The sequence below is a fragment of the Carassius gibelio genome, chromosome A17, assembly GCF_023724105.1.
Source record: "Carassius gibelio isolate Cgi1373 ecotype wild population from Czech Republic chromosome A17, carGib1.2-hapl.c, whole genome shotgun sequence".
NCBI classification, from domain to species: domain Eukaryota; kingdom Metazoa; phylum Chordata; class Actinopteri; order Cypriniformes; family Cyprinidae; genus Carassius; species Carassius gibelio.
Window position 1 is genome coordinate 16,805,764 of NC_068387.1, and position 12,309 is coordinate 16,818,072.

General features: G+C 36.3%; 1 protein-coding gene across 1 annotated transcript; it reads left to right on the forward strand.

Annotated features, from left to right (window-relative positions):
- Positions 1–240: 240 nt before the first annotated feature.
- Positions 241–11,273, forward strand: LOC128031572 (aftiphilin). The gene is made up of 9 exons (XM_052619889.1): positions 241–423; positions 4,700–6,113; positions 6,205–6,377; positions 6,600–6,720; positions 6,915–6,971; positions 7,122–7,220; positions 7,305–7,335; positions 9,842–9,962; positions 10,118–11,273. The coding sequence occupies exons 2-9, from the start codon at positions 4,734–4,736 to the stop codon at positions 10,251–10,253; spliced, it is 2,118 nt and encodes a 705-aa protein (XP_052475849.1). The 5' UTR covers positions 241–423; positions 4,700–4,733; the 3' UTR covers positions 10,254–11,273.
- Positions 11,274–12,309: the final 1,036 nt, after the last annotated feature.

Here is a 12,309-nt window from a genome sequence, read left to right on the forward strand (position 1 = left end):
AAATATAAAACATACTTTTTTTCTTTTTTTTTTAAGTTGTGTCCTGCTATTAGCTATGACTTACATATACGATTCTGTATTAGTCTAATGTAACAAAGGATTTTTTTTTTTTATTATTTAGAATTTGTTTTTCTATTTTTTATATATATAAAAAACATGTAAATAAAACGTATGTTGTCTGCACCTGCTCCGTGCCGACAGGGGTCGGTAGATCAGTGACTGTGACCTAGCAGAGTGATAATAAAGGTCTGGCTCCGGTTGCATGTTATTGGACACGGAACTCCGGATGAGCGTAGAAACTGGCAGTGAGAGCCAGTTTAACTTTACTTAGACGAGACGGGACGGGACGGGACGAGACGATACTTGTCCTCTCGCTGAACAGGATCGGTGCCCGTCATGATCATCCATAGCAGATAAGTGACGGTAAGAATAATGTTGTCGCTGTTGTCACTCCACTCAGATCACAGGACAAGAGCGTCTCCTAAACAATTCTATGACAACGTCGATGGGATTACTTACTTTATTATTACTCTTGTGGCTTAGTCCTGATAACTGTTATTCTGAGGTGGATTAGAAACCACACCGGCTGATGACAGTCACGTACTATAATACCAGAACAGATCTGACAGCTCGCGCAAAACACTTCCGCTAGTCGAGTGCACGTTAAAGAAATATTTATCTAAAAATGAAAGCGTTGTCATATTCATTTTCAGACTCAGATTTTTCCAAACATGTATGACTTTCATGGAATACAAAGGCTGAATGTCAAGGCAGAATGTTAGTCTCAGTCCTTTCACTGTCATTGTATCAAAAGGTGCGATGCACCTAAATAGTGGCTGTCAGGTTGTCAATTTTACCTCTATTGAAATTTTTACCCCTGTCCGATTAACAGCCCTTTTTGTGTTCCAAAGACAAAAACATATAATCTATGCAATTCAAATAATCTGTATTTAATGTTTATTTATAATGTTATTCTTTGTTATTATATACTGTTTATTCCTCTGTATTTAGAAATGAAACAGGAGGGCGAAAGACTCCTGGTTTGCATTATTGTGGTATCTAGTTGTCTGCCCTGTAGCATGACCCAGGAGTCACGAGTCATTTATGCATTGCCTTATTTGTCTTCTGCTTATACATATTTCAGTCAAAACACTTGTTAAGTAACCGTCAGGTTACTCCCGTATGGCACAGTCCTACAATCATTTGGCTAAAATTATGCGGATAATCTAATGCATGGGTTTGGCCATTCCAGTGATTTTTGTGAGGACAAGTGTTACTGCTACAGCATACAATACCATTCTGGATAATTATGCTTTTAATGTTGTTGCAACCATTTTGAAGAGTCCATAAAGAAATTATTATTTTGATATTTTAAGTGGATTTTAGAACACATATTGTAGTTCATGTCATGCATATAGCCACAAGATACATGTTTCTATGTGAGTTTTATGGTGTGATTAACCCAGTAACTTTGTTTTGGTAAGCCTTTTTCTGCAAGCATCTGAGAAAACAGTGCGTCTGATTTCGCTCCCTTGGTGACGTGGCAAAGGGATCTCTTATTAATATAACCGCCCCTTAATCTGTAAGTTTCCACTCAAGGTGTTGTCATTTTGATTTTGCAAGCAACAAAGGTTTACCAATTGTAATGGCACGGTGAAAGTTTGAGCAAAACATGCAAACTTAGAGTCCCAGCCTCAGAGGAGACAAGAGAGCAGTGGAATTATTGATTTATTTACTGTATATAGCTGCTGCCACACAGACATAAAACCTTCACAGACATAATCAACTGTTTTCGTAACTCGTGTGTTTTTAACGTAAACTTGTGTGTGAGTAAGAACTTAGTTTGGAAAAGGGGCAGGGAGCAGTAGCTCATTTGCATTTAAAGAGACAGGCATGAAAAACAGGCATTTTCAAAATTATATAATATCTGTGGGGTATTTTGAGCTGAAACTTTACAGACACATTCTAGGGCCACCAGAGATTTATATTACATAAAGGTGACATATTATGCCCCTTTTTACATTAAGTCGACAAGTATATAATGAGACTTTACTATTCAAGTCTGTTTTTTCAGTAAAAAACTAAATTACTGTAAAAAAAAAAAAAAAAGAAAGGTTTTGTAAAATAATAATAAAGTAGGATTCCCCAAGGTCATGGACAACCTTGATTTTCAGTTTTCAGTCATGGGTATTAATGATTTCTTGACCATTATTAAAAAAGTCATAGAATTTCTACAGTGAATGTAATTGTTTACTGTTTATGTAAGAAATTATTTCTTGTGAGTGTATTACCTATGGTTCTAAAAATGACTGAAAAATTCATTGGTGTAATAGGTTCATACTTTGAATGGCTTTTTGAACATCTTTATTCTCAGCATAAACTTAAATGTTTCTGTTTCAGAAAAGCATAGGCTGGTTAATCTCAGCTGTCTTTCATGGGTGTAGAAAAATACCCTCTAAACTAGTATTGTGTATTGTTGCTGGACAATACTATTCTAGTTGTTTTCAATTGAAAGTTGTTTTTAATGTGGGATTAGGCTTAATCTTTGTTTCTTTATGTTTGGAAAAGTTTTTGTCCTTTAATGTTTGGTCTCCAGCTCTGAGTCTGTGCTGTTTGTCTGAGGGCACAAAGGAAGTGGATTGGGTTTCCTCATCAGTTTACACTCCCTTCCAAGAGGACATATCAACGTTTACACAGTGTGCATGTGTATATGAGCGTGTCTGTTTGCATGAGGCAAACTCAGTACTCTAGTATGTGGGCTAGTAGGCAAAATATTTCAAATCATAAATGCCTGAAGTGTGCTTGTGTAAAAGACTTCTGTAGGGAGATTTGCACACTGTCGTTTTCCAGAATCAAAGAGCATCTGTGCAAGTTACTTTTCGTTATGAGTAGGCAGAAAAACATCATCTTGCACACAAACACACACACTCAAACCGCAGTATATGCTACTGTTCAAAAGTTTGTGGTCAGTAAGATGTATTTTTTTTACTTATTTGAGATTTTTTTTCTTTGTTTATTGCGAAATAAATTAATGCTTTTATTCAGGAAGGATGAATTAAATTGATCAAAAGATTCAAAAAAAATATTTTTGAAACAACTGTATTTATTCATGAAAGAGCCCTGAAATTTTTTTTCAAGGTTTCCACACAAATATTAAGCAAAACAAGCGTTTTAAAATTTTTGATAATAAGAAATGTTTCTTTAGCACCAAATCAGCATATTCTGAAGGATCATGTACCATTGAAGACTGGAGTAAATACTGCTGAAATGCATCTTTGCCATCCAAAAAAAAACTACATTGAAAAACAAATATTAAAATAGAAAATAGTTTTAAAATTGTAAATATTTCCGTGATTTTGATCAAATAAATGTATTATTTTTGAACAAAAGAGATTTATGGGCCTCAAATGTTTGAATGGTAGTGTAGAGTATGTAGGTTACTGTGTGACCTAATTTAGTTTTTCCCCAAGTCAGATTACTAACCGTGTCCATTAGATCATCATGCCTCATCCATGATGCTGATACAGGCCTTTGTCATTGGAACTGTTATGTAAAACAATAAAAGGAGGCAAAAGGATCAAGTGTTTGAAAAACTAATGGTGTTTGAGTGTTTCAGTGCTCACTGAAATGTAATTGAGGGCATTGCATTGATATTGATAAATCATTAATATCAATGCTCGGTCTCTGAGCTGTTAATGCTCTACAAGTTTAACTTGAGTCCTAGAATTGTTATCCAGCTGTCACCTGATTATAATTTTGTTTAAACTGAGTGTAGATCAGCTAGCTGTGTAAAACAGTACAGATTTTTGCAACTTGACAAACTTGCTTTCACTTTCACAATTGTGACTGTGTTAGAAACTTTCATAAACAAGGAAACGTGAACCTACTTGAAACTCATGTAAGGTGAATTTGCATATGACCACAATTATTGATTTTCCTCATTGCACCACAGTTGTACTTTACACCAGGTTAATGAGTCTACAGACCATCGGTTAAATATTAGTAGCTGTATACTTTTACCATCGTGTGAGACATGTCAGATCCTTTGAGGTTTGAGGACTAGTCAATAATTGCAAGTTATGTTAGTGCCAATATACGCGTGGACAGCCAACATTGTGCTTCGGGTGTTCGAGTCCCGGTTCATTGACCTTTCCTGCCCCCTCACTCTCTCTCACTTTGCTTCCTGTCAGCTCAACAGTGTCCTATTATAATAAAGTAAAAAACAACAAAAATTAATCTTTAAACTAAAACAATAATTTCAAGTCATTTCACTGCTCATGCACAAGCTAAAAAGTCGTGTTACTCTTTGCAGCTTTCTTTAAACCGTGCCCTAGATTTAGCCAATGAAAGAGGGGTCACATCTAAAGTGCTGTTAAATAATAAATGGGCTGCTCTCTGATCCAGCAGTGCTGACTACTTCAGCCTGAAGCCTTTCACAAGGTTTTTTTTTTATTTATATATTTTTTTACCATTGTATTATTCCTGCTTTTAGTGCTCAGTCATAAACTATACTACAAGACCTAACTGCCAAGGAGTGCACTATTATAAGTATTAAATATGTACTAAATTCAGATGAGGAAAAAAACATAATGCTAATTGAAAAGAGTTGATAAAGTAATTTGAATGTTAAATTCATGTCTCAAACTTTCTCAAGTTTTCTGTAATTGTCTTTCTGTTTTTTACATTTATTTTTCTCTAGGGGTGCATGTGGCCACAGGTGGCGCAAGAGGAGCATGGAGCCAGATGTCATCCAGCTGTACTCTTCCTCTCCTCCTCCACTGGATGAGGCTGGAGAGGAAGAAGAGGAGGATGAGTTTGGGGAGTTCGGGGGTTTTGATGGTGGAGGGATGTCCTCCAGTCTCTGTTTCTCAGAGCTCAACACGCTCACAACATTCAACCAATCAAACGCACTGGAGGACTCCCCACCTGACCTGTACATCAAATCCGTGCAGAACGTCACTGTATCGGGGAGTGGATGGGAAGACGAGAGAAAAATGGTAGGAGAATCAATCAGCAGTGTCGAGAAAACAGAGAAGGAATCGTCTGACATTCTCACAAATGGCATGACGTCCTCCAACCTACAAATGGAGCTCTCTACTGAAAATGGTCAGAACTCTACCTCGATACTTTCTGATGTCCAAAACAGCAACATGGGTGATGGACACAGCCTCAGTAATGGCTACAGTGGGTCTTGTGCAAATTCAGAGCAGGACAAAGCTCTTTCCATCTGCTTAGAAAGCACAGACACTGAGGAAAGCTCTAGACTGGATGTCAGTGTAGCTGATGTGTTAGACAGAAACCGGTTAATTAACCAAATGGACAACCTGTCAGACTCGAACAATCACTTATCGCTTAAAGAATCTGAACCTGGAGAGACAGAAACCATACTGGAGTCATGTAGTGACTCCCAGTCGTTTACTTCCTGTGGAGATGCACAAGAGGCTGAAGGTGAGCATGAACAAATGGAGAACTTTGTTGTATGTGGTGACGCAGGCTGTCTAGACGGGTCTGCGAACTGTGTAGATATAACTGAAACAGAGTCGACCCCCTCACTGGATGTGGATGTAATCGCTGACACACAGAGCGGAGACACAAGGGAAATTCATGGATCATCTGTAAAAGCAGAGCTTCAAGTAGATGAGGAGCTTGAGACACCCATGGACTCCACAGCCGACGAGGATTTTGGAGATTTCAGAGATGCAACTCAGGGTTCAGACTTCAGCCGAACTGAATCTATCACCCAGGAAGGATTTCCTGAATTTGTCATTGCAATGTCCAGGTGCTCCACAGATGATGAGTTTGGTGACACGGACACCCTGAAGGACTTCAAGGATGACAATGAGCTGGCTGAGGAGTCCGTGGATGATGAAGTAGCTTTTTGTTCAGAGTTGCCTCCTAGTGACAGTTTTGCTGACTTTAGTTCAGCTCCGTCTGGAGGAGTGGTGGTGGGAGGCGAGGACAGGTGGGCTGCATTTCGACCACCTGAAGCCACTGAAGAGGGTCAGGATTCATGGGCCACATTTGAGGATGAACAGAGTGCTTACCTGGGTAAAGAAGAACAAAATGATGAGACTTCATTAGCGCCCTCTAGCGACAACCTCCAGAGTAGCACTGTGAGTTGTTAGATGTTAATCACAGTCAAACATTTAAAATGTATGTAAGAAGTTTAAATGAACTGCAACCTGTGTTTTGTCTCCCTCACAGGCTGATTTCAGCTGCAAAATACAGCATCTCTTCAGAACCGCCTTCCCTTCAGACATCCGTCCTGAGGTCAGCGGGGTCACTGAGGTCTTGCCCCTCCACAAATTCCTACAGATTCACGATCCTCAGCAGCAAAGGGATACAAGTGGCTCTCAGGAGTCAGAGACTCATCTTGGGTACAAGCTTCTCAACTGTCAGGACTCATATACTGAATTTGCTTTCAAATGCAACACAATTCAGTTGATTTTATATCTCACAATTGTGACTTTCTTATTTTAAACTTTATCTCACAATTATCTGCACTAAACAGACTAGTGTTTAAATATGTCCTGTGTGTTTAGTTTGTGTATAGTTTCAGAGAAAGATATAAAGCTCATGGTTCTCTTTTATTTCTGCAGGAATGCATTAGCCATGTGGCGCCACCTTCAGGACATCCTCGGCTCTCATGGCCTCAAATACAAGTGGGCTGGTTCCCATAGCAACAAAATACTCCTGGATTGGCTAGGAATCAGGAATATTGTGAGTTCTTGAAAGTACAGACATGCAATATTGTTAATAACAAGTGCTTCTTCTCTGATGTGAAGTATATTGCTAGTTAGTGTACACTAAAACCAGACTGTCACAGGATTTAGAGCTGATTCTAATTATTTTTTATTTTATTTTTTTACTATTATTGATTTGACTTTTTCACCATCTTCTTATTCCTCTTGTAGTTGTTCACTGGAGATACAAAGCAGCCAGTGATCGTGCCTATGTTTGCTGCTGGACTGGTAAATAAAGTCCTAAACTTCACAAAAACATCCACTGCCATTCAATAGTTTGTTGGCATGATGCTTTTGCTAAAGAACAATTTTAACAATTAAATATATATTTTATCATATACGTTTTGTTTTCACCAAACATCTGTCCCTTCTTCTTAGGGAATGCTGGAGCCCACCAAAGAGTCTCAAAAATCTCCAGCCTCCCCTGCACTATCCCCTTTTGCTCCTGTGGAGAGTGGAAATATTCTATGCACTCAGGTGAAAAGTGCAGAAATACACATAGATATATAGATACAGATATATTAGTGATCTAATCTTCAGTCTTCATGTGTTATCCTGCAGGTGGCGTCCTCTTTGGCCATTAGTATTGACGGTATGTCTTTTCGCCGTGCCTCCTTCTCTAGAGTTCAAGAAAAAGCCACTTGCCACTCACGGCAGAAATCCTACTCCTGATGCTTTCCCGTTTATCCCTGTCTGAGCACTTCCTTCCTCTCTCATGACGCACTTTTCTTCTCTCCATTTTTCAAACTTCCTGTCCCCTCACAATTCACCCAACACTTAGGAAAGTTTCTCTCCTGGTACTTGTTTTATCAGTGTTGATTTAAAACAGGACCAACTTAGCATTAGCAGAACAATTTGAGAAGTAGCCATCAAAATCTTGTTTATAATCCAAAGAACGGGGAACTTTTTTTTCCCCCAGTTGTTTGTCTTTCTTCATGAAACGTTATTTAGTCAGCAAAGATATAAATCCATTCATCTTAGTTTCCCTTTTAAATGTTCATTTATATTTATATCTCGCCTCTCTACCCTCTTGTTCACTGTTAAAGTCCAGACTCTTGTCACAATGCTGTCCACACACAGAGAGGCTGAAATATACTACCTCAGACTAGAAGTATGCAGCTTCAACTGTGATTTATTACCTTGCCATTATATGCAAGATTTGAGATAAAGAGAATTATACCCATTATCAAGTTCTCATTTGTGTTGTGAAAATACAACCAAATTGGTTCCTGTGCACCAGCTACTCTAGGTTTGACTAAAAAAGAGATTGCAAATCTTTTTTGGAATAGCTGACCTTATTGCTGGTGCTTACTTGAAGCCATTGCACAGCTGGCCTTGTCTACAATTAAAGGGGAAGCACCACCACATTTTCAAAGATTTACATACAGTAAATATTTAATATTGTGAAGGTTTAATTTGGTAGTCATTTCTGTTATACAATCAGTGTAAATGTATAATTTTGGTTTCCCTCTTTTGATTTTATTTATACTGTCTCAAAATCCACTGTGACCAGCAGTGAAATATTCATCGATGCACTTTTTTGACCAAGTTTTCTTGCATACTGTGATATACCGCTTTTGCTTGATTTTAAGGAAATGTTATGGGTTCAAATACAATACATAATGTTGATTACCACGGAAAATAATTTTGACTTCTCCTTTCTTTTTCTTATAAATGTTTTTTGCTTAAAATCACTTACAGTTTATTATGGCTGTATTGTTTTAGGGAATTGTGTATTTGAAGACCTTCTCCCAGTGCAGTTGCCTTAATATTTTGCTTTTTTATTGAAGATTGAGTCAGTTATTTTTAGAGATAAATAATTAGCATTATGCCACAAATTTTGTCAAGCTTAAATGAAGAAATACAGAAAATTTCTTTAACCAAAATTATTGCCACTGATTTTTTCTGTTAGGTTGCACCAAATTGTTATTAAATATATTAATAAACATATTATACTACAGTATGACTATAGTTTCTCTTTTCTCTTCATAGTCTGCTTTCATCTCCTGTCTTATTCTCTTCACTTTTTCTTGCCCTGTCGCTCCTAATTCAAATCTCCTGGTGATTGTCTGCTGTTGTACATGTACACTATTGTTCAGAAGTTTGGGGTTGGTAAGTTTTTTTTGTTTGTTTCCTTTTTTTTTTTTTTTTTTTTTTTTTTTTTTTTTTTTTTTTTAAGAAAATGCAGTAAACACCATTCAAAGTAACCGTTTCTATTTTAAAATATTCTTCGGGGTTACATGATCCTTCAGAAATCATTCTCATATGCTGATTTTGTTTAATAATATTTTCTTAATATCAATGTTAAAAACAGCTTCATATTTTGGTGGAAAACATGATCAATAAAATTCAGGATTCTTGGATAAATATAATGTTTGACTACATCTATTTAAAATATAAATCTTTTGTAACTATTTAGAAGGCTTTACTGTCTCTTTTAAACAATTTAATGCGTCCTTGCCGAATAAAAGTATTAATTAAAAAAATTGTACTGACCCAAAACGTTTGAATGGTAGTGCGTAAAATATTGTTAATATATTGTGGGTATGCTTAACAACTAACAACATACTGCCCTCCATGTTCTGCTGTCATGTGAAGCACTAGATGGTGGAATATCAGAGCTAAATTTGGACTATTTTGGCCCTGTGGAAGAATGTAGCTCAGATAGTGAAACTGACACTCCACTACCAGGTTAGAACAGAAAGGGTTTTTCTCAGAGAAGTGAGTGGTTTGCTGTGAAAGCTTCTTTCCTTCCTGTTCTCTTGTATCTGTGATTTCAAAATCAGTCTTTAGTGAAGCTTGTCATCTTTAGCATTTGTAGTCTAGTGTTCTGTCCTTGGCTTCCTCTCTCTGGACTTTCTCACAGTATCTGCCTCTGTGAGTATCTCTTTTTTTTCTTCCTTTAATCGAATACACTATTGAGTGAATTTGCTTCTGTGTTTCTGGAAAATGATATTGAAAGGTAAAAATGATCTTTAAAATGTTTCTGAGATCCTGTTTACATAGTTACACTGTCATCATGATGAACTGTAAGTTTTAAGCATGACGGAAATGAAAACAATTTTTCTGTACATTTCATTATGTACAATATGTTTTAGGTGTTGATCCAGAGATATATGAACTGACTACAGCTAAAATGGAGAACACCACTGGTCGCAACATTGCAGATGCATTTACAAAACTCATGGAGTCTATGGAGAAAACCAGAACAACAGCCAGGTTAGAAATGTGCATGCATGAATACATACACTTTTGACATGATGAGCACAACTATATGGCTACTTTACAGCTAGAGAGGTTTAGAAAGGTCAAAATAGGTTGTAAATGTGCTGCAATTACTGAGAAAAAACTCATTCTTTCTGTGTGTTTGACAGGAAGCCAGAAAGAGATGAAAAGATAAGCGAAGAGGCAGCAAAAGTCATCTCTCTTCTCCCCGACCTATCCTTCATGCAGGCCAGGGTCCTAATGTTCCCCTCCATCCTAACTCCAGCAGCCTTCACATATGACTGAACACAGCTTCAGTCAATCACCTTGCAGCCTCATCATTCATTGGTTTCAAAAAACAGCTAAAATCACTGTTTGATCCATTAAAAAAATTAATTACAAAAAAAAAATCACATTTAATGTAAAAATGTAATCTTTTAAAAACTGCCTATTCCTTCACTTCCACAGTTGTTAAATTTGTTTAAACTGGATTGAATTGTCCTGGAATATGTGAAAATGTTGCTGATGATTTTTCTTCAGCAGTAAAGACACTTTGTCTTTAATATACTGAGTATTTAGAATAGCATATTCACCTTTAATCTATGATATATTACTTGTTTGTTATGGTTTTTATTTTTGAGTGCAGTTTGTGAAAATGACACTTTTTAATCAGTGAGGTGAAATGCAGAATTGCACATTTTAATACTTGAAACCAGAGACTGTAAATGAATACTGACCCCTGGTTGCTATACAGTATATATATATATATATATATATATATATATATATATATATATATATATATATATATATATATATGAAATAATAAATATTTTAGTATGTGCTTTTCTTTTTTATTTCTCATTATTTTAAATGTCATTCAGTTCAGTGCTTTCTTTAATTGATATGTAACTACCTGTTTTTAGGCAGTTTTTCACCTTTATCTTCTAACCATCCTTACTTTTTTACTTCCTGTAAGTTTATTTATTTAGTTTTACCACAACTGACAAAAACACAAGAAGAGACTATATTATAATACAGTTTTGATCACTTCAGTAAGGGAGATGCTTCATTCTGCATGTCTGCTTTTTTAGTTGTGTTTTGGTTGTTTGTCTTATTATTGTACTGTCACTATTATTTTTAAGGTGGAGATTTCGCACAATCAGATATAATATGAAAATGACAGAAGTGCTATGACATCTTGAAGAAAAGATGTTTGTACTGTTTCTGTGAAGAAAAAAGTGTGCAAAGGAAGTAGTGTCTTTGTCTAATGTTTTAAATTGTATTTTAAAGTTCAACAACAATAAAAAGGCACAGAAACTAGTATTCTCTTTGGATGGTTTTCTTTTCTCCTGTATGTTCACATTAGTGCTATATCAGTACTTTATCAATTTAAACTTTAGATATATGACTTTTCTTTTCACCTCTCTCCCATAGTTTTTCTGCGTATCTATGTCTCATGCAAATGAACATGTTTTTACTAATCACAGCTGTCTGAAGATACTCCTCTGAGGAAAAGACGCAAATTATCTGAATAATATTTAAAGCTTATTAAACGTGGCCCCTAAGCCTGTACTACTGTACTTGCAGATACCATCACTCAGAAGCGGAACGAGAGATGACCGTTCGAATCGTTCTAAAGAGTCGGATCTTTTCATTTGAATCGGTTAAACTAGTTTAAAAAGCCAGTGAAATGAAAGTAAAAATTATAGCTTATCACTGCAGATAAGAAACACAGCTATAGTATTATTACAGTTCTAGTAGGCTATACAGCTTAGCAAAAACTACTTTAACCAAGAGGTTTTTCAAACAATTTTAATATTGCTTTATTTTAAGACCAAATCCTTTTTAGCTTCTAATTCTAAATGACTTTTATGTTTTATGTTCTGAATCATGGCTGCAACAAACTGATATTGGACACATGGAACTAAACTAAACACCCTTAGCATAATTAAAAAGTAATAAACAGCTTTTTGTGCCTATTTATAATGACTTTATTTGGACTCTTAAGAGCATGTACATGGCAGGACGCAAAATAACTTCTGAATCGGGCTTGAACCAGTTTTTAAAACGAACAGCTCAAAAGAATCGATTCGTGAAAATGAAACAGACTCCCCATAACTAGTGACAGTTTCAACAGACCGCTTAAACCAAGAAAACATTTTGTTGCAATTGTAAGTTGTTATCACCGAGGGATTTATTTATTTAAGGTGTCTGTTGCATGTGTCTAGAAATGCAGCATTGAGACATCGTTATTTTGCCCACCTGTGTACCACTTTTGCTATGATTGCTATGGCTTTTAGAGCGACTTCCTAACTGTCCAATCACAGACAGCTTCTGTATGGCTTCTCAGAATCGGATT

Excerpts from the sequence above, each read along its gene's own strand:
- LOC128031572 (XM_052619889.1), top strand. The coding sequence starts at position 4,734 with ATGGAGCCAGATGTCATCCAGCTGTACTCTTCCTCTCCTCCTCCACTG. Across the intron at positions 6,114-6,204 it reads ACAACCTCCAGAGTAGCACT|GCTGATTTCAGCTGCAAAAT; the intron begins GTGAGTTGTTAG and ends TCTCCCTCACAG. Across the intron at positions 7,336-9,841 it reads TTTGGCCATTAGTATTGACG|GTGTTGATCCAGAGATATAT; the intron begins GTATGTCTTTTC and ends AATATGTTTTAG.